General features: G+C 36.8%; 1 protein-coding gene across 1 annotated transcript; it reads left to right on the top strand.

Annotated features, from left to right (window-relative positions):
* Positions 1 to 864: 864 nt before the first annotated feature.
* Positions 865 to 24242, top strand: LOC124104659 (SERTA domain-containing protein 4-like). Its single transcript, XM_058584596.1, has 4 exons — positions 865 to 874; positions 7728 to 7931; positions 18127 to 18242; positions 18357 to 24242. Exons 1-4 carry the CDS (start codon positions 865 to 867, stop codon positions 18729 to 18731), a joined length of 705 nt encoding a protein of 234 aa, XP_058440579.1. The 3' UTR covers positions 18732 to 24242.
* Positions 24243 to 25015: the final 773 nt, after the last annotated feature.

Below are 25015 nucleotides of genomic sequence, written 5' to 3'. Positions count from 1 at the left end.
TTAAGGTTCATTAGGGTATTGCATATTCTGTGGGTTTTGAAGAATATATAATGATATGTACTTCTTGTTGTATATCATGTAGAATATTTTCACTGCCCTAAAAATCCTCTAAGCTCTGTCACTTCATTCCTCCCTCCGCACTAAGTCTGGCAACCATTTATCTTTTTCCTCTCTCCATAGTTTTACCTTCTCCAGAATGTTATATAGTTGGAACCAAATGACATGTAGAATTTTCAGACTTGCTCCTTTAACTTACTAACACGCATTTAAGTTTTCATGCTTTTTTATGCCTTGATAGTACATTTCTTAAAAATATTCCATTGTCTTAATGTATCACAGTTTATGACCTTTTACTTTTATTTCTAGTTCCAATTGGTAGGACAGATTTTAATGTTCTTAGGAAAGTAAATGGATTTCTTCATATGATCTATCAAATAAAATGTAGCAACCCAATCTGAAATCAATTTCACCTAGGTAATATGGGGTTTGTTTTACATTTGGAATGAAGATTTATGAAGAATATCACATTTTCTAATTTATGTTAACCAATATTTTTCTTTTCTCTCTTTTGGAATCTAAACAGAAATTTCTGAAGTTTATGCAGATCTGCACCCAAATTTAGCAACTCTATAGTGTTTTCCTTTGTTAAGCAATAATTTAAACATATGGTGACAAAAATGCTAATTGTTATTACTAAGGAAAGAAAACCATCTTCTGTTACTAGTTTATATGACTTTACCTTTATCACTTCTGCCAACAGAAAGGAAGTTTTGCAATAATGCCCTGTCATAGTCAATTGCACAAATTAAGAGTTATTTGTAAGCATCCAAATCACACAGCAGCTCTGATTTTTTTAATGGAAGGATGACCCATGGTAATGCAGAGGCTGAATGGACACGTAATTGGGTATTGGAATGATAGCACTGATAATCACACTGGGTGAACGAGGAGGCCTGATTGGTGATCAATATCTGATGAATGTTTTGAGATTTTTTTTTCCCTCTATGCATCAACTGCCCTTTGCTTTGTAGCTGCAGGATCTTGTGGAACCTGGATTTGTTAATAAATAAATAAACCTGGTTATATATATGACCAGGTGCTGATAGAAAAAACACTTTGCAGAGTTTTTGAAGACTTACAAGGTTTTTGGAGACTGCAAGCTATTTTATTTTTATATTAAGGTCAGATCCACTTTTTATGTTGCTATATCAAAGTAATTGACACTTTTAGATCTCTGCCAGTAATTTGTCTGACTGCAAGTTACAGTTGGAATGATCTTTAGTCATTCTGCCTCTGAGAAAATAAAAATAAAGTATTAGGTTCTATTTTTGTTGTTCAAAACTGACCACACAACAAATTGCAAATCTTTTCAGGTGGTTTGCCAATCTTTGCGTTGAATGCAGATCTTTCTTTAGAACAATTTAACTTCAATTACAGGGAAAGTATCAAAATTGAATGACTTTTTTTTTCTACCCCACCATGGGATTTGAATACAGTACACAGAAAAGTTCTTACACACACACACACACACACACACACACACAAGAAAAAGGTCATTAAATGTCTGTTATCATTTTCTTTTGAAGACTCAGGCTTATCTCTTACTTCCCAAGTGACTTTCCTTACCCACAATCATTTTTTTCTTAAATATCCTTTTATTTTCTCCTAGAAAAATAGTAAAATTTTAAAACATCATTTTAAAGGTACATCCAAGATTTCATAGCGATATTTTATTTGTATTCATAGTGCAAGATAAATCTGATTCTCAATTTTTTTCTTCGTCTTCAGATGGCATTGGAAACAGTTGTTCACATTCACACATTTATGTTTCACCATATGCATACTGTGTGCAGCTCTGTTGTTTTAAAATATTTTTTGGTTTTTCTTTATATCTCAACTTTTGATGGGTGTCCTTGAAGAACTTGCATGAAAAAATGTAAATGTGAATGATTCATTCATTTTGAACATATGTAACTATTTTAGGAGATTTTCAGGAGATTTTACCGTTATGTGGAACACAGTGTTCTTAGCAGGGAATGGGCTTTATGTTACTATTCTGCTCACAGCTGGATGTTGCAGATGTATTGAGGTTGTGAACCTGTGCTTTTTGTATATCGTGTATATCATGTTTACTTTTTAAGTACATTCCCTGTATGTACTGTGCTGTCCTGAGTTTTTGGTGGTTGTCAATAATGATCAATAGTTTTATATGTTTCACTTTTGGGGAGAATTTACTATAACATGGTTTAACGTGATATCAGGTCTTCCTCTAGATTTCCAGATCACTAAAAGAACCCCTCCACAAACTGATAGTCCAAGGCTATATACTGTTGTAGTGGAGGGGTCACCCTAAACCTCTGCCTGTGTTTCATAGGCATTTTCCGAACTGGCCACTATTATATTTCCTTCTCTAAAGTTTTCCAGCAGAAAGTCCCTAGGTAGTCCAATTGTTCAAGAGAGAGGGCACTCCCCTGAAGTGTTGGATCTTCATTTTAGAAACTTCTGAAATTCTTCAGAACATTCCACACAGGTGTCCTTGTGTTTCTCCTAGCGTGACTTCATTGACTTTGGTGTGTCTCATTGAAGAAGCATGAATGTATCTCTGGCTGTTTCCAGAAGGGGCAGCTATAGAATGTAATGACCCCTTCCACTTCTAAGTTTACTTCTATCAATGATTAGTTAGTGTAAAGGAAAAGGCTGGGACATTTTTTTAATTGTTAAACTTTAGAACACCTTTTTACCTTTTGTAATGTTCAGGATTTCATAACAATGGTTGTAATGTATTACTGTTCCACTGTTCTGTCTTGTTTCAGCTAGGCAAATCAGTGAAATATTTAACTCTTGTGTTAGAAACACCCTTTGAAAATGTTAGAAAATATAACATTGTTTACCTGTGATAAAGAATAAGTTCATGATGAGAAGAATTATACTGTTTTTCTTGTACAAATAATGCTTAAGGCAGATGTTCAGTCTCAGAGTGATGTTGAAAAGCATATTTTATGCTGCCTAAAAACTATTTCTGTATTATATATTTAAATGCATGAGGATAAATTCTAATTGCTTTTTGTTTAAAACAGAACATAGAAGAAGCATTAGCCCCAGTTTGTACAAAATGTCTGCTGCAACTGAATTCATGATAGTTCAAAACTGAAAATCATTCCAATTTTGTAAAACTGCTGCTACTGGTTTTATCAATAAAGTTTTAGCAGATGGCTTATATGTACATGTGTGAAATTTTTATGTTAAAAAAGATACAGTTTTGCAGCATCAACATGCAAATTTTATGAGTCTGAACGATATTACTTATTTTAGTATATTCAAAACCATTAGCTTCAAAACTATACCAACTGCAGATATGTATATTAGAACTATAAGCATTGCATTCATGATCCATATAACTTATTTAGGTTCAGGGTTCTATAGGCTGTTATAGTTGGTTTTATACAAAACATATATTGTCTCAAATACTTGTTTAAAGTATTGCATTTAAAATAACAGTTAAGTAAGGAGCTATATAAATAGAAAGATACCTGAGTAACTAAATTGTTCTGGAAGAGGATTATGAGGAAGCAAAATGTAGGTGTTAATGTACAAAACACAGGTAATTTTTCATCAGAGGGGCCCTCCTCTATAGCTCTTTCATCTCCATGTTTATTCAGTCCTGATAAGTCTACCAGGCTTATATGCAGCAAGCTCAAACTGGAGGGAGTCAGGCTGTTATAATCACATACCTCTATAGCAATAAAAGCATGGCTGATACCCCCCAAACCAATAAGAATCCATCTATGGATGTTTCGTCTATCACCATTTTTACATGCTGTGCTAGTTGAGGTAAGTAATACTGCTGTTGTAATAAACAACCCTAAATATCAGTGCATTAGCATGAAAAGGTTTCTTACTCTATTATCTGGGTTGGTTTTACCCATGCACCTTTCTCTGTGGCAACATCTTAGAGATGGAGTCTCCTTTGTGACTTGGAAATCTCAGATATTTATGGGCGGCATATATCACCATGCAAACTGGGGGCAGGAAAAATATGAGAATGAAATAATTTGCTTTCAAGGCCAGAATTAGAATGGGGATCCTCACTCCTGCCCAAACACTATTGGCCAGATTTAGTCACATGGCTTTTCCTATAGTTAAGAAGGTTGGAACTGTAGTTTTTGTGCCCAGGAAAATGAAATAGTGTTGGTTAGAATCCTCTAGTCTGTGTCTAGTACACCTACATCTTCCTCTTTTTTAAAAAACAATTTCTTATTTCCAATGTTGTGGTAGTACAATTGTTTACAGAAAGCTTGCTAATGGCCAGCCCATTTGTTGCTGAAGTTCTTAATCTGTTGTAGTACTAGAACATTATAGTTGTTCACCCATAGTTGTGTTGGATTTAGAGCACTTCAACACCAAGGGGACATGTTTGCAAATAAGATTATTTGAGTTCATATTTCCAAAGCCACAGGGCAAAGAGTTTTGTATGCTGAGGAGGGTTGAACATTTCTACATGTAGAACATTTATACATGTGTATGAGCACTGATGCATACATATGTGACAAACACACCAAAGCAAATAATATGAAACAATGCAGAGGGAACAGATTTTTCCATATATTAATCTTACAGCACATGATCTGGAAAGCCTAAAACTTGACATATATTATAAATGACTGTAGGTTGAGTATTTCCCAATGCTGTCTTCTGATATTGCTTTGAGACTTACCCAGGCTTAAATGATTAATTGAGATAGCCATGTCTGACTTTGGTTCTTTTATTCTTTCGATTTTTTTGTCCTATATTATAGCAGCTAAAAAAATTATAAACATGTTGAGTAGCATGTTATTGATGAACCAAATCACATTATATATTTTTCCAGAAATTCAGAAATATGGCTCAAGAGAAAACTGGGGTGGTGTTTCAAAGCTCTGATGAACTTTGAAGTATATTCTACAACATAATAAAACATCTCATTCTTTTCAGCAGAGAGATAAGGAGCAAGAGACAGGATAAGTATTTGTGGTCATTTTGAGGAAGGACAGATTCAATAGTGAGAAAATTAAAATTGAATAAATTTTAAGGCAAATTGTATGGCATTTTAATTTTTGGTTTAAAATCCAAAATTGTCTAATTAAAGAAAAGTAAAAATTCTCACTTAGTAGAATTGAAGAACTTATAAAATTATATCTCCAGACATCCATGGTTCAATAAACATTGTTCTATTTCCAGTTTTGCAACCAAGCCATTCTGTGAACTTGATATTACCTTGACCTTTCCTTCATTTCTTCCAACATCTATTCAATTTTTTGAGGTAGTCCCAGAAGAAAAGGGGGCTTGGAAATTATTCAGCCACTTTGATTAACAACAGCAAAGGTTTTCTGGTTTATTCTGATAAAGCACAATATGAGAAGACCTGCACTTGTCAGTCAAGTTTGCTAACTGCTCCCAGAATGGATTTGTTTGTTTGTTTGTTTTTGCTTTTTGGAAACACAGCATGTGATTATGAAGGCTGCTTTTTAAGGAAAGATAACAGATTAGCTAAGAGGACTCATACTTGGAAGGCATGGAGAAAAGAGTATTAGAAAAATATTTAAGTGACTTTGAATTGAGTATTCACCAATGCCATTAAAACCCAGGTAGTGACTTTTATAAGATGCTTTGAGAATGAAAAGAAATTTTTGTATAAATACAATGTCTCATGAAGGCCAGAAAACGCATTTCTGTAGAATAGTCTTTCCCCCCTCCCCCATTCAACTTGAACAACAAAGACAGTCACCAGTGGCTGCCTTCCTAGTTGTGTAAGTTCACTAAATGACAGCTACACAGCTAAGGTGAGAACAGGGATGTGAAGCCAGACAGGATGAATTCATCTATTGCCATGTGCTCTTGGTTCCCTTTGATGTACCAGACACTGTGTGCTACACACTAGGGACACACTGTTAACCAGGTAGAAATAGCTTAAAATGTGGTGTGATGAATATTGTGAAATGGGATCGGTAGTGTGATTTGGGAATGTAATTAGGGGACTAATGTAGTCGGTGGGAGGCTGTCAGGGGAAGCCGCTATGAGGAAGTGGTATTTAAGCTGCTACTTGAAGGCTGAGTGGGAGGAAGCCAGGTGAAAGGGAGGCACATTTAAGAAGAGACAGCAAGTCCAAAATACCTGAGCCAAGCCAGAACCTTCTCCATTCAAGGAAACTGAAAAACATCCGGAATGACTGGACCTTGAAGAGCGAGGGGGAGTCTCTGCAGATGAACTGGACAGGAAGGCAAGGCTGACAGCACTGACAGCAGCTCCTCATATCCTCTATTGCAAGTGAGAAGGAAGTTGCAGTGGGGTAATGCTAGCTGGGTTGGAGGTGTGCAGGTCTCAAAGCCTCCTTTCTGACCTGATAGCTGAGAATTGATAGTTGGTATTAATAAGCCCACTTTGGCTTATTATTTAGTTTTAGGTTGTCAACTTTTTAAACCTTAAGCCTGACAAAATGTCAACTCCCAGGTTTTCCATAGGCATCCAGTAGGTACTAGGTGCCCCTGAGAGCTGAGGGCCATTTTACTTATCCTCTTCAGCCCCCCATAATGCTGGCACGATAAGAATCAGCATAACACTGCACAGCAACCACCCCTGGCTTCAAAGGCAACAACTTCTCAATCCATTCCCACTTTTTATGTTCTAATCATCACTCTCCCCAATGCTGTTTAGCAACAAAACAAGAAGCAATAGAAAAACAATGCTTGAGTGAGATATCCAAGAGAATACAAAATTTTGAGTAAATTTATATTAAAATGTAAATGATTGAGATATGCATACTTTCTCTAATTTTCCTTGTGAAAAGTACCTTTGTTTTGTGCATTTTATTTTAAAGAAGTTTTTATATTTGCTGGAGGTTTTATTTAGCTCTTGGATCAAAATGAAATCTTTCTAACTGTGTGAAGAAAGTATTTTCGATCACAGGAACATTTCTTCTTCTTCTTCTTCTTTTTTTTTTCCTTCTGAAATCTTTGGTACCATGCCACAACCACAGAAAGAGCCAAAAGGAGTTAGACTTTGCGCTGTTTTGCATGGGATTAGTTAGTATTTCCCTCTTCAAAATCTACCAACTGCTCAAATCCGGAGAGACACAAATCGGAACACGTGTGGGGGAGGGGGAGTAGGAGAGTCCCAAGAGGCAAAAAGTCCCTTACTGCTCATCCTGCATCGCTGCATCGCTTCATTCGTCTCTCTGTCCTTTTCTCCCGCCCCACTTCTTTCACACACACACACACACACACACACACACACACACACACAGTCTCTCCCCTATTGAGGTCTACAAAATCCTACCTCTTCTTCAGTCTCGGAAAGTACCCACTGTCCGCAAAAACAACCTCCCCATATAAGATACTCATCTAGGGCCTACAGCTAGTGACCCTTCCCTGGGACATGAGGCTCTTGTCACCAGCCTAGGTTCCTGTCTCTCACCATCTCCTGCTCCCCTTCCCATTGTCCTGGACCCAATTTAGGCGAGCGCAGCCGAGATCCTTCTGTTCAGGGCTGTCCCTCCTTGTTACTGCTCTCCACCTTGCTCCCAGCAGCCCCCGCCAGCGCACCCTACCTACAGGAAAGTTGCTCCGGAGCTGTGGAGGGGCGTCATCGCCTCCTAGCAACGCTCCTAGCAACCGGATAACATCTGCTCCCTCTGGTCCAATGCGAGCCGAGAAGCGCTACGCGCCCGCCTTGCGTTCGGAACCCGGAGTGAGAGGCGCTTCACAGACTGGAGGGACCGACCTGCAGGAGCCAGGGTTGCCCGCCGAGCTGCAGTTGCCGCTGCTGCCGCTGTCGCGCCGCCGCCACTGCTGTCGCTGTTGCTGTCAGTGCCGGTCTGAAGCGTGCCAGCGCCGCAAAAGCACTAGTGAGCTCCGAACCCCGCGTCTTTGCGAAACAGGTGCATGCGCGATCTCCTGGTAAGTGGACCCAGCTCGGAAGGTATGTCAGGACTCCTCTAGCCAGGCACCCTTCAGAAAAGATTCATTACTGAGGGGGAGACTAGGGACATGTTACGGGATCCCACTCCACCCTCCCGCCATTGAAAAGTGGCCAGCTGCTCGTCCCAAATGACCTGATTTGATTTTTTTTTTTTTTTAATCTTGGGATTGGTTCTTGAGGATTACCCTGCTCATCACTGTAAGGTAGTGTTCAGAAGTTTTCGATTCTCCTTGTTTTTCTTTGACTTATCGGCCGATATGCAGTTAGGAGAACTGGAAGCAGCAAGCGCCCATAGGAAGCCTATGGTTCAGGCTCAAATGACAGTGTAGTCTGGACTAATTGAATCAACACGTTTGGAGAGCAACATTCTTTTTAGATCCTCCTCTGGAAAGGGTCCATTTGGCCAGGAGCAGCGTTCAGTGCTACTCAACCTCCTGAAAAGTAACCATAGTAACTCACCTCTCTTTTGATGGGATCCTCCTTATTGGCTGCCTATCTTCCTTTGGAAAGCTCATCTCTCTAAATATAGAAGATGATGAGATCTGTAAGCATACATCCATGTAGAAAAGGTGCAGTTGAACATGGCCCTTTAAAGAAAAACTGTTTTCAAAGAAGTAAGCATTTGGCTATTTCAAATCTTCCCAGAACAAGCATGTATTCCAGAGAAAGACAGTCCGTTTTGAGTTAACTGCTGCTTTGTTACTTTAGAGGGAATACTTCCTGAAATCATACAAAATCTGGCACTTGAAAACAAATGAAGGATATCTGAAGCTGATTTTCCTAAATTACCTGATTGATAATCTCCACAAAATAGTCCCCCGAGTAAATAACTGGTGACATCAATTATCAGTTGTTTCCAAATTTCTTAGGATACCCTAAATCTGGAGAACATTAAAGTGACTGTGTGTTTGAAGCCTTATCAATCTGTCTAGTCCAGATCAGCCCCACCTCAAACATCTTAGATAATGTCCTCCCAGTACTTGCTCGATCCTGACTTGATAACCAGCTCATATCAATGCAGTCCTGACTTGTCCCATGTTATTTGTGTCTATCTCCTTGTTTCAAGATCTCAGGTAACCATTCATGAGCCCCAGGCTGTGAGAAATGCTTGCTGTGCAAAGGGGAACTCTCACCAGATTTTCTGAAGCTGTCCTAGAAATATACTTTTCAGATTGAGTCAGCATTACCAGGTAATCACTGGCTTAAAAGAAATTACTGTTTAAATATGTATCCAGTGAAATAAATGCTAGTGTAGCATTACCATAACTTACAAGATCAATAGAAGGGGTTGTTTATATAGACGGTTGCTGGGTAGAAGTCAATAGAGGTTTTCTGTAAAAAGGACATTTGTGGGCTGGCAGATTCTCCTCTCTAAGACCCATGTGAATAGGGTGGGCCAAATTAGGTAGCCTGGCTCCGGGAACATGTCAAGTGTAAGCCTTCTGAATACCCTGGTGCATGACGGATTGGAGAAAATGAAGAGAACTCTCCAAGTTGCAAAAAAGAGATTATGGTAATATTTTAAATTTAATTTGCATTAAGGTCATGATGATAGAAATCTATGAGTGCTAAGCACTTGAAACTCAATTTTTAAGACTGAATACAGTCTTTAAGTGAGTGTTTAGTTCTGTAACACTGTGTAACTTTCGCATGTCCTGAGCTATCCTGCAGTTCCTGTAGATAACCAGCCTAGCAAATTGCTGTCAAATTCATAAAAATATACCATGCTGCATTTCTGCCTATGTTTTACCTCCCTTTAGGAAAACAAATAATTAAACAATTTTCCTCAGAAACCGATTTGAAAATTTATTCTGGTCTCATGGTATAGGTTTATGAATATCATGAGACTGAAATTATTGACCTCTGTAGTTGGTTATTGAAATATCTATAGTTTAATAATAATATTAATAATATTATTAATAATAATACTAAAGATAACCATTCAAACCATCAAAATAGATTAGATTCACTAGATGTTAGCACCACCCACTCTTCTTCCATTATAATAACTATATTTTATGGTGACAAACAAATTCAAGGAGACCAATGAGATTTACTGTCATCTGCCATGAGATGTGTAGAGAGTTCTAGTCATGCCATTAATCTTAGGAAAGTTTGAGTGAAGTAGCCACAATTATTGGTTCATGTATATGTATTAGTTCTGTGCATTAGTAATTTATGTACATCCTATCCCTTATGTAATATGCATAGAAGTTTAAAATCATTTGGTGTCCTTTAATTTATGTAACCTAATCTGCCCTTTCATTGAGACTACTGTCTGATTCCAAAGGTCAAATAAAAGAGGTTCTTAAATTTTAATTTTGATTCTATTGTGAGTGTTTAATATGTAGACTACATATTATGAAATTTTGGTGAACAGATCTATCTAAAAGTAATTAATCATAAAAATGTTATCAGAGTGTTTAGTTTTAAATAATTAAAAATAAATAAAATGTTAGCATTGTAACATAAACATTTAATCCTAGATACATTGGTGGCTCCACAGAGTGAGTGCGCACTGATGAATAAAAAAATGAACACTTTTTGTGAAAAAAAATTCCAATTTGTATTTAAGGATGTAGTTACCCCCTTCATCAGTGCAAATACTAGCTATGCTTGTACATATTATAAATCGTAATGGGGGCATGTACTTAGGAGGTCTAACACTTTGATAAAGCTGGGATTGAGAAGGTTTATACTACAACCAAGTTCTAATTTCAGTCTTTTTTCATATGTCAGCTGTATTGGGAAGTTTTTAGGCAGGTATGAGCATGTTAAATTTTATGTCATGAGACCTTCACAGGATTTAGAATATGCCATGAAACACATTGAAGAATTCAAAATGTGTACCAAGAGGATGAGGCCCTTGTCTCTCCACCTGGGATCTCTACTGATGACTCATGCCAGCTGGCTGTAACAGTCAAAACACTGACATCCCAACAATACTCTAAAGCCAAAGAATAAGCAGTTCAGATTGCTCTATTTGTCAAAGCAATATGCTTCAGGAACCCAGACAAAACTAAAATGAAATAACTCTCCCAGAAGGAGAGGCAAGAGTAAATTGACCCAAACCACTCAGCACTGAAGCTAGGGAGGAAGAGGCATCAGAAGCATCCCTTCAGATTTTGGGAGGAGCAAATCCTTGACAATTCTTTTTTCCTGTTTCTTTTTTTTTGTGTGAAAAAGACAAGTTCATCTAAATAGCATTGATACATTAATGCGTTTCCTTTTTAGTTTAACACAATTAGTTTAAATGTTTTTCTCATCAAAATTATACAAATGGGCCAATACAGAGCCTTCCAGTTCACTGAAATATTTCTCAGTAGGGTGGTGGGGAATAATGGAAATCACTATGGGTTTACTAGTGTTCTGTCCAGGATTTTAATATGGCCTCCTATTTAGAAAATAAAATACTTGTTTTTTTTATATTATAAACTATAAAAAGTAAAATGCAATAAATCTTAATTGTTGAGCTACAAGAGTCTTCTAAATATCAGTGGTGCCTAGCTGGAGAGGAGAGATGAGTTTGTGGCTGGGAATTCTGTAGTGGTGTTTAAGAGGATGTATGTGTTAGTTTTTAAGTGCTTATAAAAAGGGACTAGAGGTTAGGGGCATCTACCAAAGCTGGAGATGTTGCAAAGAGAGTCAGACCCAAGAGCCTGGAGGCATGATTCTATCCCCAGGTGCTACTCGGTTTGCCACTTTATGTCTCAGTCTCCAGAGTTAATGTGAAGGATACCATCTATTAACTTAAGTGGTTGCTGAGCTTGAACACAATGCAATTAATTTAACAAAGACAAGTGTTTAGAAGAAAGGCACCCTGTGAATGAAGACCACTTTCTGTCCAGAGCATCTTCACCTGGGAGTACCATATGAATGAGGACAGAGAATCACCCAACTCTAGAGTGAATTCCAATATGTTCTTAATGAGTAATGCTAATGATTAGTTACCAGCTCATGTTGTTCTAAAACCCTTCTGGGATACCACAAGCAACAATGGCCTAGAGAGATGTTTTTGTTGATGGATCTAAATGTGGATGGGTGGGTGGGGTTTGATGGGGATATCAAAATGAAAGATGATCAGGATGATAGAGATCAGACACCTTCCAAAAGGCCACTACCATCCATAGGCTGGGGATTAAGATTCTCCTTTCTGAGTGCCAATGCTGGGTTCCTAAGGAAGTTTAGCCTTTCTCCAAGAGATTATTGGTTAAGATATTTCTTGGAAGCAATTTCCAGAAGTGTGGTTGCATGACCAGTTTTCTCTCTGATTTACTCCTACTTTGTAAGGTAAAGGGTGGAGTCAAAGGAGCATGATCCCTCAAAACAAGAAATGCACTTCTAGAGGGTGGTAAGTCAGAGAGTGCACTCAAGAAGCTTATTGCACTTGATCTCCATCTCAGTAGCACTAGATTATTGGACAACTTGGCCTTGGTACAGGACCTAAGGTAATTTCATGATTGCCTGACTGGTCATGTCTCATTTAATGGTGTTCTCTTTGGTTCAGGAAGCATTACCCGAGGAACAAGCTAGGTTCGTGGAACTGTTGCTGTTCTGTTTACTATTCCATGCCTGTATTTGGAGCAATGTCAAGGCACATGGAATCTTGTACCAGACAATGCTGCTGGTATTTGAGAAACCCATGTAACTCAGTGGCTGTCAAGTATCTCTAGAAGTTCCCAACATAGTCTTCCAGGAGCTGCAACTTGTTGCTGATGCTAAAGTGCCAGGGAAGTCAATATTTTACTTGGGGTAAATCTGAAGAAACTGATTGCTCCATTGATCCAGAGCTAAAAATTGACACTGAGTTCTGCTATCATAGAGCATATTCTACAGAAAGGTGCTAGGCAGGAGGTTATGAAGAAAGGTATCTGATGAAGTATTGTCGATGCTAAAGGTCTACAGAAGGCGCAGCATTGCAGCTTTGAACTTTGTACCCTTCTACCTTTGTGAATACACTCATGAATGTTCTATGCAACCTTTGCTCAACACTAAAGAGAGAACAAATCTCCTATGTATAACATAATGCCACTGAGCAGGATATGTATTTATTATTTCAAATGTGAGGTCCCTGCAAATATTAATGTATAACATTTATTAAGCAAAAATATGAGCATATGTGTTAGGCACTAAGTACTTTTAACATTACCTCACAATTCATATACAAGTCAATGAATTTGATATTGTTGTCCCATTTAATAGATGAGAAAATTCAGGCTCTTTGGGGCCAAATATCCAGCCCAAAGACACAAAGCAAATACATTATAAGGCTAGTATTTAAACTAATGCCATGGGACAGCTCTAGAAGGTTATGCTCAAGTGTTTTAAACCATGCAGCAGGACTGCAGAATGTGGCTAACACCGACAGATGGGAGAACTCTTCCAAACAAAAGTGGTCAAGGCCCTCAGGAAGGATGTCCGATAGTTTTGCCACCAGTAGATCATTATTTCGATATATAGGGGCACTTAGACTTTTAAAGGCTTCTACCAGGCTAACACCAGACAAAGAGAAATCAATAAGAGAGAGTGCAACTGAAGCATATGATTTGTCTACAACCCAAGTCACTCGTTGATCTGAGATGGAACTCACCTCGTCTCTCCCTATTGATCAGTCTCCTGCCCTTCTGTCTGCAGTGAGGATGAGATAGAATGGTTTCAACTCTTGCTTTTTGTAATATGTTGATTAAAACGTTGGGGAGAAAATGAGAACCCTCCTAGAATTAAGATACATTTAACACATCACTTCTTCACCATTTCTTGGAATTTCTACTTTTGGACAAAGAATGAATTACTCTGACAGGGGCTCTTCTTCTTTTACTGTTGTCTGTTCTCTCAAAGTGTTTATAAATTAATTTGCTGATGATGTTTTCTTAATGTACTGTCCCTGGGCTGTGTACCAAATGAAATCACTTGTACAATAATAGAATTTTAGTTGTCTGGAGGCAGAAGCAGAACAAGGAAGAGTTTTTGAGCAATTGTTTGTAATCAAATTTTAAACATTTACAGAAATATGTATACATTTCATGGCCAGAACTCTGATGGCGGGGGGTGGTCATTCCGATCTGTGATTTTTAATTTGTTGCTTATTGAAGTTTTATACTATGAAATATACCAAGCGTAGCAAAGATGTTTTGTGTGCCCAGAGGTCATAGCATTGAAAACAATTTTAGTATTCAAGCCAGCATTAGCTATTTCACCTTCAGAGATAAACTTAGTCTCAACCTAATTCAGTTTTATAATTTATATGCTGTTCTCAGAGCTCAACACAGAACATAAAGACATAAAATCACTTTACTCTTTTTATCTATCTCATTAGCTTTATCTAAATAACTGGCTAGATGGAGTTTAGCTTTTTAGTTGCAGGAGAATGATAAACATTTACACATGTTTAAGAGATCATAATAAACTAACTTTTTTGGATATTCATATTAACATTAATTATTCAGATGATTATCTTGATGCTTCAAAAACCATTTATATTTTTTCACCTAAAATGTATGATTAATGGCAATAAGCCAGAAACATTTTCTAGGAGCACTTATAGAACCTATTATATTTTTTCAGCTTATCCATTTGATATATCTTCTTGCAGTCCCTTAACTGTCTAAGGATAATCCAGTGTCTCCATAAGGCAGGGTGGTGGAAAAGAATCTTCAGGTCAGAGCTAGGAGGCTAGGTTGACTTTGCTTCCATATGATAGATCTGTGCCTATTGGCACTAAGAAGAGGTGTAATTTGGTTGAGTGCTTACTATATGCTAGGCACAGTGCCAGTCACTTTCCATGAATTATTTCTGTGATCTTATGAGCCAGTGTATTTCTATTCCCATTTTACAAATGCCATTTGCAGAGAGTTTATGTAATTTGTTCAAGGTCACAATACAAAGAAGTGGCAGAGCTGGAATTCAAACTTGCTTTCACCTATTTCAAAACCCAGACTATAAACCACTGGACTCCTCGGCACCACAGTTTCCTCATCTGTACAACAAGGATCCTTGAATCAGATGACCAATAAATAATTTCCAGCTCTGAATTTTTTGAGATCTAATCTAGCAGGAGAACAGATGTAGGAACTCATGTTTGCTATATCTTTTAGCCTACAAGTCTAAAACCATCCTTCAAAATCTGATGCCCAAAACATTGCAAATAGCTAAACAGCTGGCAAGGAGGTAATTGCCAAACTGGTACCAGCTGTGAAAGCTATTCAGCATTTCCACAGCCTATGTGGGTGTTGTTTTAAGTAAGTGCAATAAACTAAGTGGCTAAGTGCATTGCTCACAGAAGAGTGAAGTCTCAAATGGAGATCTCCTGAGAATTTACTTGTATTTTCAGGGACCAGTGTATTCTGTATCATAGGTTATTGCTTAAATATAGCCAGACAGAATCTTTATAAACCTTGGGGTCATTTAATATATACTTTTAATTTGTTTATTTATTTTGTCTTGCTCTGTTAAACCAAAATATCTTCCCTGGAGGTTCACTTGGGAGCCAGAAAAATAAGTCTATTTGACATTTGGTTCTCCAAACTACAACCTGCCCTCCCTTGTATCATTCATTAAAAGCTTTTTAATTGGTCATAAATGCCGTAGACATTACATTACGCAGGAAGATAAAATGAGCAGACATTTAAAAAAGATATATATGAAAATAATGTTTGCTTATGGTAAAGTTACTCTTCTCATTTCCAAGTCTTTCCTCACTCTTCCCTTCACTGCAGTAATTCACTGGACGTTGTTTTTTTTTTTTTTTTTTTTTTTTTTTAATGGCGACTTGTCCAGCTATAATGCTAGTAACAGCCATTGATGCTTCTTAATGTGGACCCAGGGATTCCCGTTGAAAAGTGACTTCATTCTTCACTGTTTAGTTAAGATGCAGTCTGGATTTGTTCATGATGCTAAAGCATCTAAGTTGATGTAGGGAAGCGATGGCAACAACAAAAATCAATCAAGCCAAATGCTTGCCACTCTGATGTTAAGTCAATTGGTTGATTGATTCATTTCAACTTGCTTTTGTGGCACTAATTTATTTATTTATTTTTTTGGTGGTGCTAGGGATTGAACCCAGGACCTTGTGCATGCAAGGCAAGCACTCTACCTACCGAGCCATATCTCCAGCCCCTTTTGTGGCACTACTATGACACATACTTAAGGATGTAACATGAAGGCTCTTAAAATGTGGGTCTCAGACCAATACCACTATCATCACCTGGAAATTTGTAAGAAATGCAAATTCTCCACTTCAGACTGACTGAAACTCTGGGGATGAAACCCAGCAATTTGTTTTAAGGAGCCCCTACAGATGATTCTGATGCTAGCTGATATTTGTGAACCACTATTAGTTATTAGTTACACAGTTTTTAAAAAAGCATGAATAATTATCACAAGGGATAAACCAAACCATTGTCATCTAATTATTTGATTAAATCCCTTAAAAACACACCTAAAAATGTAGTTTGCTAAAAAACACCTCCTTAGAAAACTGTTCAGGAATGTTTTCTTTCTTTTCTGTCCAATTTTATTCTTTTTTCCCTAAACTTTTGAGAGCAGTGAAAAATCTATGTAAACTAAAATTTGCTTGTTAATTTCAGGGACTGTGTACATAAAATAGCAACTATTATCATTGTTTCAATTGTGAATTATCATTACATAGTGATCTCTTTTTAGTGAAGATATAGAAGTAGTTTAAAATTCTGGATTCCCTTAACAAAACATACCAACTCTAACCTAAGGTTCTCTTGGGTTTATAATCCACAGTGATGCCAGTGAATTTTGGAATGCTTTAGGTGTGATTTTGTAGTTTTCCCTACTGGCTCAGGAAAACCATGCAGTTACAAGAAGTTGCAGGAAGCTTTATGTGGATGCCTCCAAGTTGGAGGAAAAACTAGAAAAGGCATGTTATTGAAGAGTATATTATTAATACTTAGGCTTCAAAAAATTTAAAAGATCTAGAGGAAAAATATCAAATGTCTTACCAGAAATTTATTTAATCAACACATTAATACTACACGGAGGTATGGATAAAAAGTGAGATAAATTATCTTTAAATAGGAGCTTTTTTTTTTTTTTTTTTTTTTTTTGTGGTCTGGTCGAGTGAGTACTGAACTGGACTGAGTTTGCATTCATTCATTGCTTTGAATAGGAAGCTCCTTGTCTTTTTCTGGTTTCTCTTGCTTCCTTTCTGTGGCATCAGTGCCACCTAGAGGACATTGTAGGAACTTTCTTTGAACAAACCCTTTCATTTCTGAAACTGTTTCATAACTCTGGAACTCTATACCTCCCTAAATAAGGCAGAATCCTCAATCTCTATAAATAGTAAATTAAAGGAGAAAACTAAGTTTTTCACTTTAGCTATCATATCAAGGTCAGTGTTGCTAGTCATAGCATTACTTAAATCTCTCAATTACTTGGGATTGACATACATTAAGCCATGTGTTAGGACCATGATATACCATAACTATAATCTAGGGCTTTTTTTTTTTTTTTTAACTTTCAACACACAGTTATTTCTTTAAACTGTAACATGGTCACTGACTATTTTATGCCAATTTGCTTAAACAGCAACATGAAATGCCCTCTGTGGTTTAGGCAGTTTAAAAGAATGTTGAAAAACATTAGTTCCTCCCATTGTATTTTGTTGATAAGTTTCAACTTTGGGTGTGTTTTGATGTTCAAAAGCATGAGGTTGCAAGGCATGGTGGTGCACACCTGTAATCCCAGAGACTGAGGTAGGAGGATTGTGAGTTCAAAGCCAGACAATTTGGTGAGGCCCTAAGAAACTCAGTGAGACCCTGTCTCTAATAAAATATTAAAAAGGGATGGGGATGTGGCTCAGTGGTTTAGTGCCCCTGGGTTCAATCCCTGGTAACAAACAAAACAAAACAAAACAAAATTATGAGGTTAAATAAGTATTGGTATTTGATTTCTGAGAGGTTGAAAAAGGAAATAAACATTGATTTCCAACCTAGACCATCTCTTTGGTTCTAAAGGTTGGCCTTTTCCTCCCTACAGGCTTTTCAACCACATGGCAAGTGGCCACTGACTGGATGTCTATGTGATTTTAGTGAGGAGAGGACAACAATTTCTGGGGTCACCAATTTCTTTTTATAAGTAGAATCTATATGATGAAATATTCTTTGCCATGGTAACATCTGACTTTTCTCCAATTATTTTGTTTAGCTTATCCAACAAAAGTATTAACATATTCATTAACAACGTCGAAAGTAGCCTACTTTAAGAGAAAATATGCAGAAGAAGAAGATTTACATCAAGATTACCATGGGTATTTTCCAAAAGTAAGTATTTATTATTCTTTTTTCTTTTGTCATTGTTTTGAATGTTGTCCATACCAAAAAGCTTGACTTGTCATTTTTCTACATCTAGATTAAATGATTGACTTTGTTTTCCAGCACCTGATATTACCTGAGGACAGGACTTGCATTCTCAAACTTTCTCTGGAGAAGCTCAGGTTTCTAGAAGACCCAGAAACCTACTTAAGAAGGTCTGTGTTAATTAACAATTTGCTGAGGAAGATACATCTAGAGACGGAGAAAGAGAGCTATGAATACTTTAAAGAAGCTCCCTGTTATAAGACTGCTTATTCAGATACAAGAAAACGGCTGAAGTTTATGGTACAGGAATGCTGTTCTCAGTCTCTCTATTATGAAGAGCTGCATTCATATCATATTGTGCCTTATGCTTCGGAGAATGCCATTTTTGGAATGGGATACACTAGCAGCCACTTGGAGCAAAATTCTCAGTTGCTTATTTATAAAATGAATTAAAGTAACTGTTAAGTTCATTGATACTTTGTTTCTAAATGCCTGAACTGTTTATAGTGAAGATGTTAATATAAGGCACTAATTACCAGTGCATTTGATGAAATGCATGCTGAACTGATTGGAGAGACCCATGGTTATTACTCAGCAGTCCTTAGTATCATCAAATTGAATTGAAAATATGTCCACTTATAAAGCATTGAATTAGTGCATTAGAAGCAAAGATTTTTTTTTTTTTTAACATACGGTGTGTAGAAAGGGATTTATATCAACCTGTTATATAGATTAAAACTTTTAAGCCCCCTGGTTCTAAAGTCTGCCACTCTTTATAACAAGTAACAAAAAGTAACAGATTCCATTGATAATGTTATGTCTCTGAGGATGAGAAGAGGGAGTTCTTTCTGAAATGCTTTGTACCATCAGTGGCGATTCAAGTTGGGGCAAGCATTCCCTGCCACCTAACTGCTGAAAATAACAACTGGATTACTCCAAACTGATCCTTTTTATTATTATTATTATAATTATTATATATTTTTTTTGGTTTCTTGATAGACTTTTTTCTTTAAAAGTAAAATTTAATAAAAAAGCATTGCCGGTGGGATTATCTTTAGGGGTTGGTTCAAATTTGTGCTGGGCCTTCAAGAGTTAAAATTTTTATTCATGATGCTATTTTCTTTTTTATAGGCTGTGAAGCTCAGGAAAAGGGTAGGCAGGTAAAATGTGTTTTTTTCATGGGTTGATATTTGCAGCAATTGGTGAGAACAACAGAAATTCTACATGATGTTATTTCTTCATCGAGCTAAGAGTGCATTTAAGGCTGCCAGGATCAAACTTTGCACTGTTTTTTGTATAATAGTCGATCATTCACTATTTGACAAAATGTTTCAGAATGCCTTTGGTGGTGAAGTTTAGATATTTTACAATTTGAAAAATCATTATTTAACAAGTTGGATAGAGTCATGAAATTGTTTGAATTGATTCATACTATTCTGTGAGGTTTGGGTGAGATGTCTGATTTCCATATCTGGGGTTTTTGTCCTACAGAGCATATTGTTTCAAGAATTGTCATTAAGTGATTAAGCAGATTGGAAAAACTAGGTGCCAAAGGTGTATTTAAGAAAATACCAAAGACTCAAAGATGAGTGTCAGGAAGACTATGATAACCAAGATAAGAATCTAAGGATTGTGCAGGAGATAGAGGGACACTGTGAAAGTGTTTCAGGATGATTTGCTCACTAATGTGCTCTCAGAGCACCTTTTACATAATAATGATAATCAAGGACATTGCTTTAAGTGAAGGTATTACAAGCTTTTGGTAATCATATGCCTTTGCAATTTAAATATGGTGTCTTGTCAACATAGAATCTTCCTTAGCTGAAGATCAACTAGTAACCCAGACAGGCTTTTTCTATTCAAGACAATTTTGTTTTTAGTTTTGATTCAATACTTGGTTTCTCTAGTGAATCACCAAGATGATTAACGTGGATGCTTCTGATGTATAGAATATGGGTGCCCTTAATTAGCCTGCATTGTCGAAGACCACATAGTCATAACACTGATACAAGTGTCAGCCTTACATTTAGTTGCTCAATCAAATTAGGAAAAATGCTTTAGAAGAAAGTAGAAAATTATAATCCCCGTGGTCAGTTTTAAAATCAATTTAGTATGATGATGAGATAGCTTTAAAATACACAAATAAATACTTAAAAGTTAAGGACAAAATTTGGCACCAAAGTTTAAATTTTTTATTTTATTGCTTATAAATGAACTTATTTCTCAGATACTTCTTTTAAAAACATATATATTTTTTAAATGGGGCAATTCCAAGATTCCAAATTTGATAATTATATTATAATATAGTTTTTAAAATAGATTCACCTTTCTAATACTTTCAAAACTTTAAACACTTGGCTTGGTTTAGGACAGTGTCTCTAAGAAAAAGACACCAACGCTAGTAGATGTAGTGCATAAACAAAAGCCACATATTGAAATTAGCTGAGAATAGAAATACACTTTAAAACAGAGAAGAGGAGAGAAAAATTATCAGGAAAGTGTGAAATTATAATATTTGTTGTATGCCAGAAAATTTAAACAAAGCAAGAACTCTTGGGCAAAAAACCAGTAACAGATGTGAAAGTCTTTTTATTGGATGACATCATCAATTGAGCTCTCTAATCTGTATTCCTATGTAGAAAAGGAACTGTCTTAGAAACCAGCAGTATTTGTGAATATGATTTTTTTAATTGTGTTGATTTCAAAACAGTTTATTTAAAAATACTTTTGGGGGCATTTAAAATTTTTTTTCTAACAACTCATAGATAAGGAGTTGACTAATTTTATCTTGATTTTAAAAATAGTAATTTATATTTAAACTCTGTAAACTTGTCTGAATTAACCAATAGATCACTGTCATTTTACCATGACCAGCTGATAGATAGGGAGACCCCTCTATAGGTTTGCTCCATTAATGAGAGATGCACAAAGTAGGAAATTATTACTTTTACTTTAAACCTGGGCATCCTCTCTCTGATAACAAGAATCAGCCTTAGGCTCAGGAAGCTGAGGTGGGGGAATCTAAGTGTGGGTGCCCAAGTACCCCCAAAGACCTAGTAAGAAGAAAATGAAAAAAGAAAAATGGAGAGAGAGTGAGAGAGAGAGAGAGAGAGAGAGAGAGAGAGAGAGAGAGATCAGATTAATAAGTGAAAGAGGAGGTTTAGTGTGTGTGTGTGTGTGTGTGTGTGTGTGTGTGTGTGTGTGTGTTTATGAGGGGGGTTATTTGCTTGCTATGTTCAGTTTTTCTTTCCTGTGTCCACTGTATACCCCAAACACCCGCTACCTGCAATGCATTGATCATTCAATTACCAATAATGCAGAAGCCGAGGTTCTGTTCAGCATAGGTACTATATGAAGTGTAGTATTATTGCAAAATGCTCCTGAAATTGCATTGGATGGATAAGCAAAGGAAAGCAGAAATAATTAATTCAGGAGAAAGACTAAATGGGGAGCCATATGTAAAAATGGATAAGCTCAAATGCATTGCCTGTTCTGAATGTACATCCCAAGATTTAACAAATTCAGTGCAAGAAGACTTGAAAATAAATGCAATTCACAACCATTTATTGAGCAAACTATTCTGAGCCAAGCACCATGCCAGGGCTGGGGACCCAGAAGTGAGCGATATCCAGTCTCTTAGCTCAGTTCACTGATGAGGGAAGAATCCAGATGATTTGATTTTTGCCTTATAGGGTAAGAACTTTCTACTGGGAGCAGCACCTAGGTTTCTTTTCCAATCTGGGATGGTTTTCAAACATGTATCTCCCAAGGTGTTGGCAGATGAAAAGATGCACAGGAAGAAGGGAAGTTCTACTGATCCAGATTAAGGAGTGGAAGGAGTATATAGATTTTCTTTGCAGTATATTTTATACTTGGAAGCATATTAGGAAGCCACTCTTGCATAGGGGGAGTATGGCTGGCTGTAGCTCACCCCTGGGAATCCCTGTGAGGATGGAAGGGAGACACATGCAAACATGGAACAATTCCATCTCCCTTCACCTCTCGAGCTCTCATGGTCAGTGCCAATCAGGTTGCTGTTGATGTCAAGGAAAGCCTTAAGTGAAAAACAGAATCATTAAGTCATAGCCTGAGAGTTGTGTATGGTGTGTGTAAAGTCAGAGAGGCAGCCTTCTCTAATGGGCCTCATGCTGGTGAACTGCTTGAATGAACCTCAGGATTTTTTAACACCAGCTACTGGAGCCATCTCCTTTCTGTACCGCTCTAGCTTCCTCTGTGAATTACAGCCTAATCCTCAGTCTTTGCAGTACCCTCCTAGTGAAGGTTAAAGTTCTGTCCTTCATCGCCTCCTGGCCCTCTAGCGATGATACTGATTTGCTCAGAGATTCTTGTAGAAAAGCAACACTTTGTGCTCCTGACTAGATCCTTTGGGAAAGGATTCCCAGAATGTTTTAAACTAGAATTAATTACATAAGCATAATGGTTATTGGATGGACACTTCTTTTAAAAATAACTGTAAACTTTAAATAATCATCTACTAAGGTAATCCTCATAATTCTACAATTCAGTGTAATTGTTGTATGTTTTACTAAAGAAAATATCTTATGTTGGAAATAATGAAAGATTGTATATAATCAATTCAAGTAGTTGAGTATTTATGTAATATATGTCATTTAATTTACATGTTCTTATTCTCAAACTTTATCACGACACAATAGCAACATGAAAAGTGTCAAATTTTTTGTTTCTTTTAAAGGGGAGTGTGTCTAAAAGTTATTACATTCCTGGTTAAATATTTGGGACAAAATTTCCCTATTAAAGCAATTCTGTCTTTCCTCAACAATTCCCCTGTAGTTCAGTGAATTAAAAACATCCTCTACATTAGTGCTTCTCAAATCCTCCTAAGCACCAGGGATCTTGTTGCAATACAGATTCCTTTTACTAGGTCTGCAACAGGGCCTGAGAGTCTTTACTCTGCACATTTTCCGGGTGATGCAGATGCTGCTATTGACCCCACATTAAGTAGCAAATCTCTAGATCATTTGAGGTAAATATATATGCAAGCCTATATACTCAGACTTTCAAAGAATATATATTCGTGTCCATTTTCCATAATAAATTTTTCTTTGAAAAAATAAAAGGCAAAAATAGTAAATAACATAAAGCCAAAAGACTGGTTTTCTAAATTTGCCACAAATATTACAGCACTGTAAAATATGTAGAAAATTATTTCTGGCATGAGTTTTATCTACACTTATTGAAGAAGAACATGGATTCAATGCAATCAGGAAATGACACTTGGTAAAATTTCTCTTCCTGATCTTCCCCTTGATTTTACTCAGATAAGGGAGATCCACTTGTCAACATTAAAGCAAAGAATGACAATCTCTTACTTGACCAAATACAAGAAAATCTTACAAAAACATTCATTATGAAATTCAAAAGCTTGGGTGGCTCCACGGACTGAAGATTGTAAACCTGAGGTAAAAAATGGCGCCCAGTTCATTCACTTCTTGTCTTGAACTCTTTCTCAAGCTTTGTGCTCTGCAAGATCCTGCCCTTGCTATGGACTTCCTGTTTCTCCTTGGTTATTGGGGTCTTGGTAAAGGGTGGAGGATCAGTGTAAAAGAGAGTCACATAAATTGTCTATCTGAGCATGCCAAGTGATTTTTGTCTGACTCTCTTTTGGTCATAAATTTTTGGTATGGCTATTGTGAAATATAGTGTCATAAATTTGTCATAAACCATTAATGAAAGAAGAGGAGCAGAAATTTAGTTCTGTGGGAATGTACTCAAATATGAAGCAGATGGTGTTCTACAACATTTATTTCGGAAAATGTGTATCTGTTACATAATCTAAAATATGTCTTTTTCACATTTAAAAATATTTGGGTCATGATTTAGAATTTTTATTGGATTGTTTTTTAAACTGAGAGGAAGAAGAAAGGTAACTGTATTTTAAAACATATTTGACATGTTACTAATAAAATTTTATTTCTGGTGAAATACAGGTGCCTTTGTTCAATGGGGGAGGTGGGATCCTGAACACTTGGCAGCTGTTCTGTCTCTTCATTCCACAGGTCTCCTTTTAAAGGCATACACTTATATTTCTTTTAGCACTTTGTTTTCAATACAAAGTTTGTTAAGGGGTTGGAAGACATTCTTGGCTTCTTGGAACATTTTCTTCACTGAAGCTGACCCTGAAATGGTTGTCAGGTAGCATGAGATACCAAAAGCACAACAGGACTCACTCTGCTTAGGACTTATTCAAACATTATTAACTATAAATCTCAGGCAAAAGGATACTTTCTCTCCCTGTGGAAGCCAGCAGGTGTGCACATGGCTTCTCCTGGGATTCACCAGGTGATGTGGGCAGGTAAGATGCACCAGAAAGATACATTTCTTCTCTCTCTAGCAGAAGCTGATGTTAGCAGATTTGCAAACCACTAACTGTGGAGTTGCCTACAAACCACAGACCCTGAGGGACACCAATGCCTAATGTAAGGTGTTTCCAAGAAAACAGCATTTTTCTGTATACTTTCAACCAGATAACTTGATTAAGTGGGTGGTTATTGGAGCGACCCAAGAACAATGGACCCATACATATGAAGAAACTTTCATGTGTATGTAAGTAGAAACATAAACACATATGGAAGAATACTTTTAAAGATGGTAACATAAAGAGTGAATTGATCTATTCCAGAAGTAAATGAAAAAGCTTAGCTAGCATGTGTGTCCCTCAAACAGCACCTGATGTGTATTTGGTATCAATATGTGAT

This window comes from Marmota monax, unplaced genomic scaffold (assembly GCF_021218885.2).
Source record: "Marmota monax isolate L192 unplaced genomic scaffold, Marmota_monax_Labrador192_F-V1.1 WCK01_AAM20220418_F8-fsc00001, whole genome shotgun sequence".
Classification (NCBI taxonomy): domain Eukaryota; kingdom Metazoa; phylum Chordata; class Mammalia; order Rodentia; family Sciuridae; genus Marmota; species Marmota monax.
This window is presented reverse-complemented; position numbering and strand designations above follow the sequence as displayed.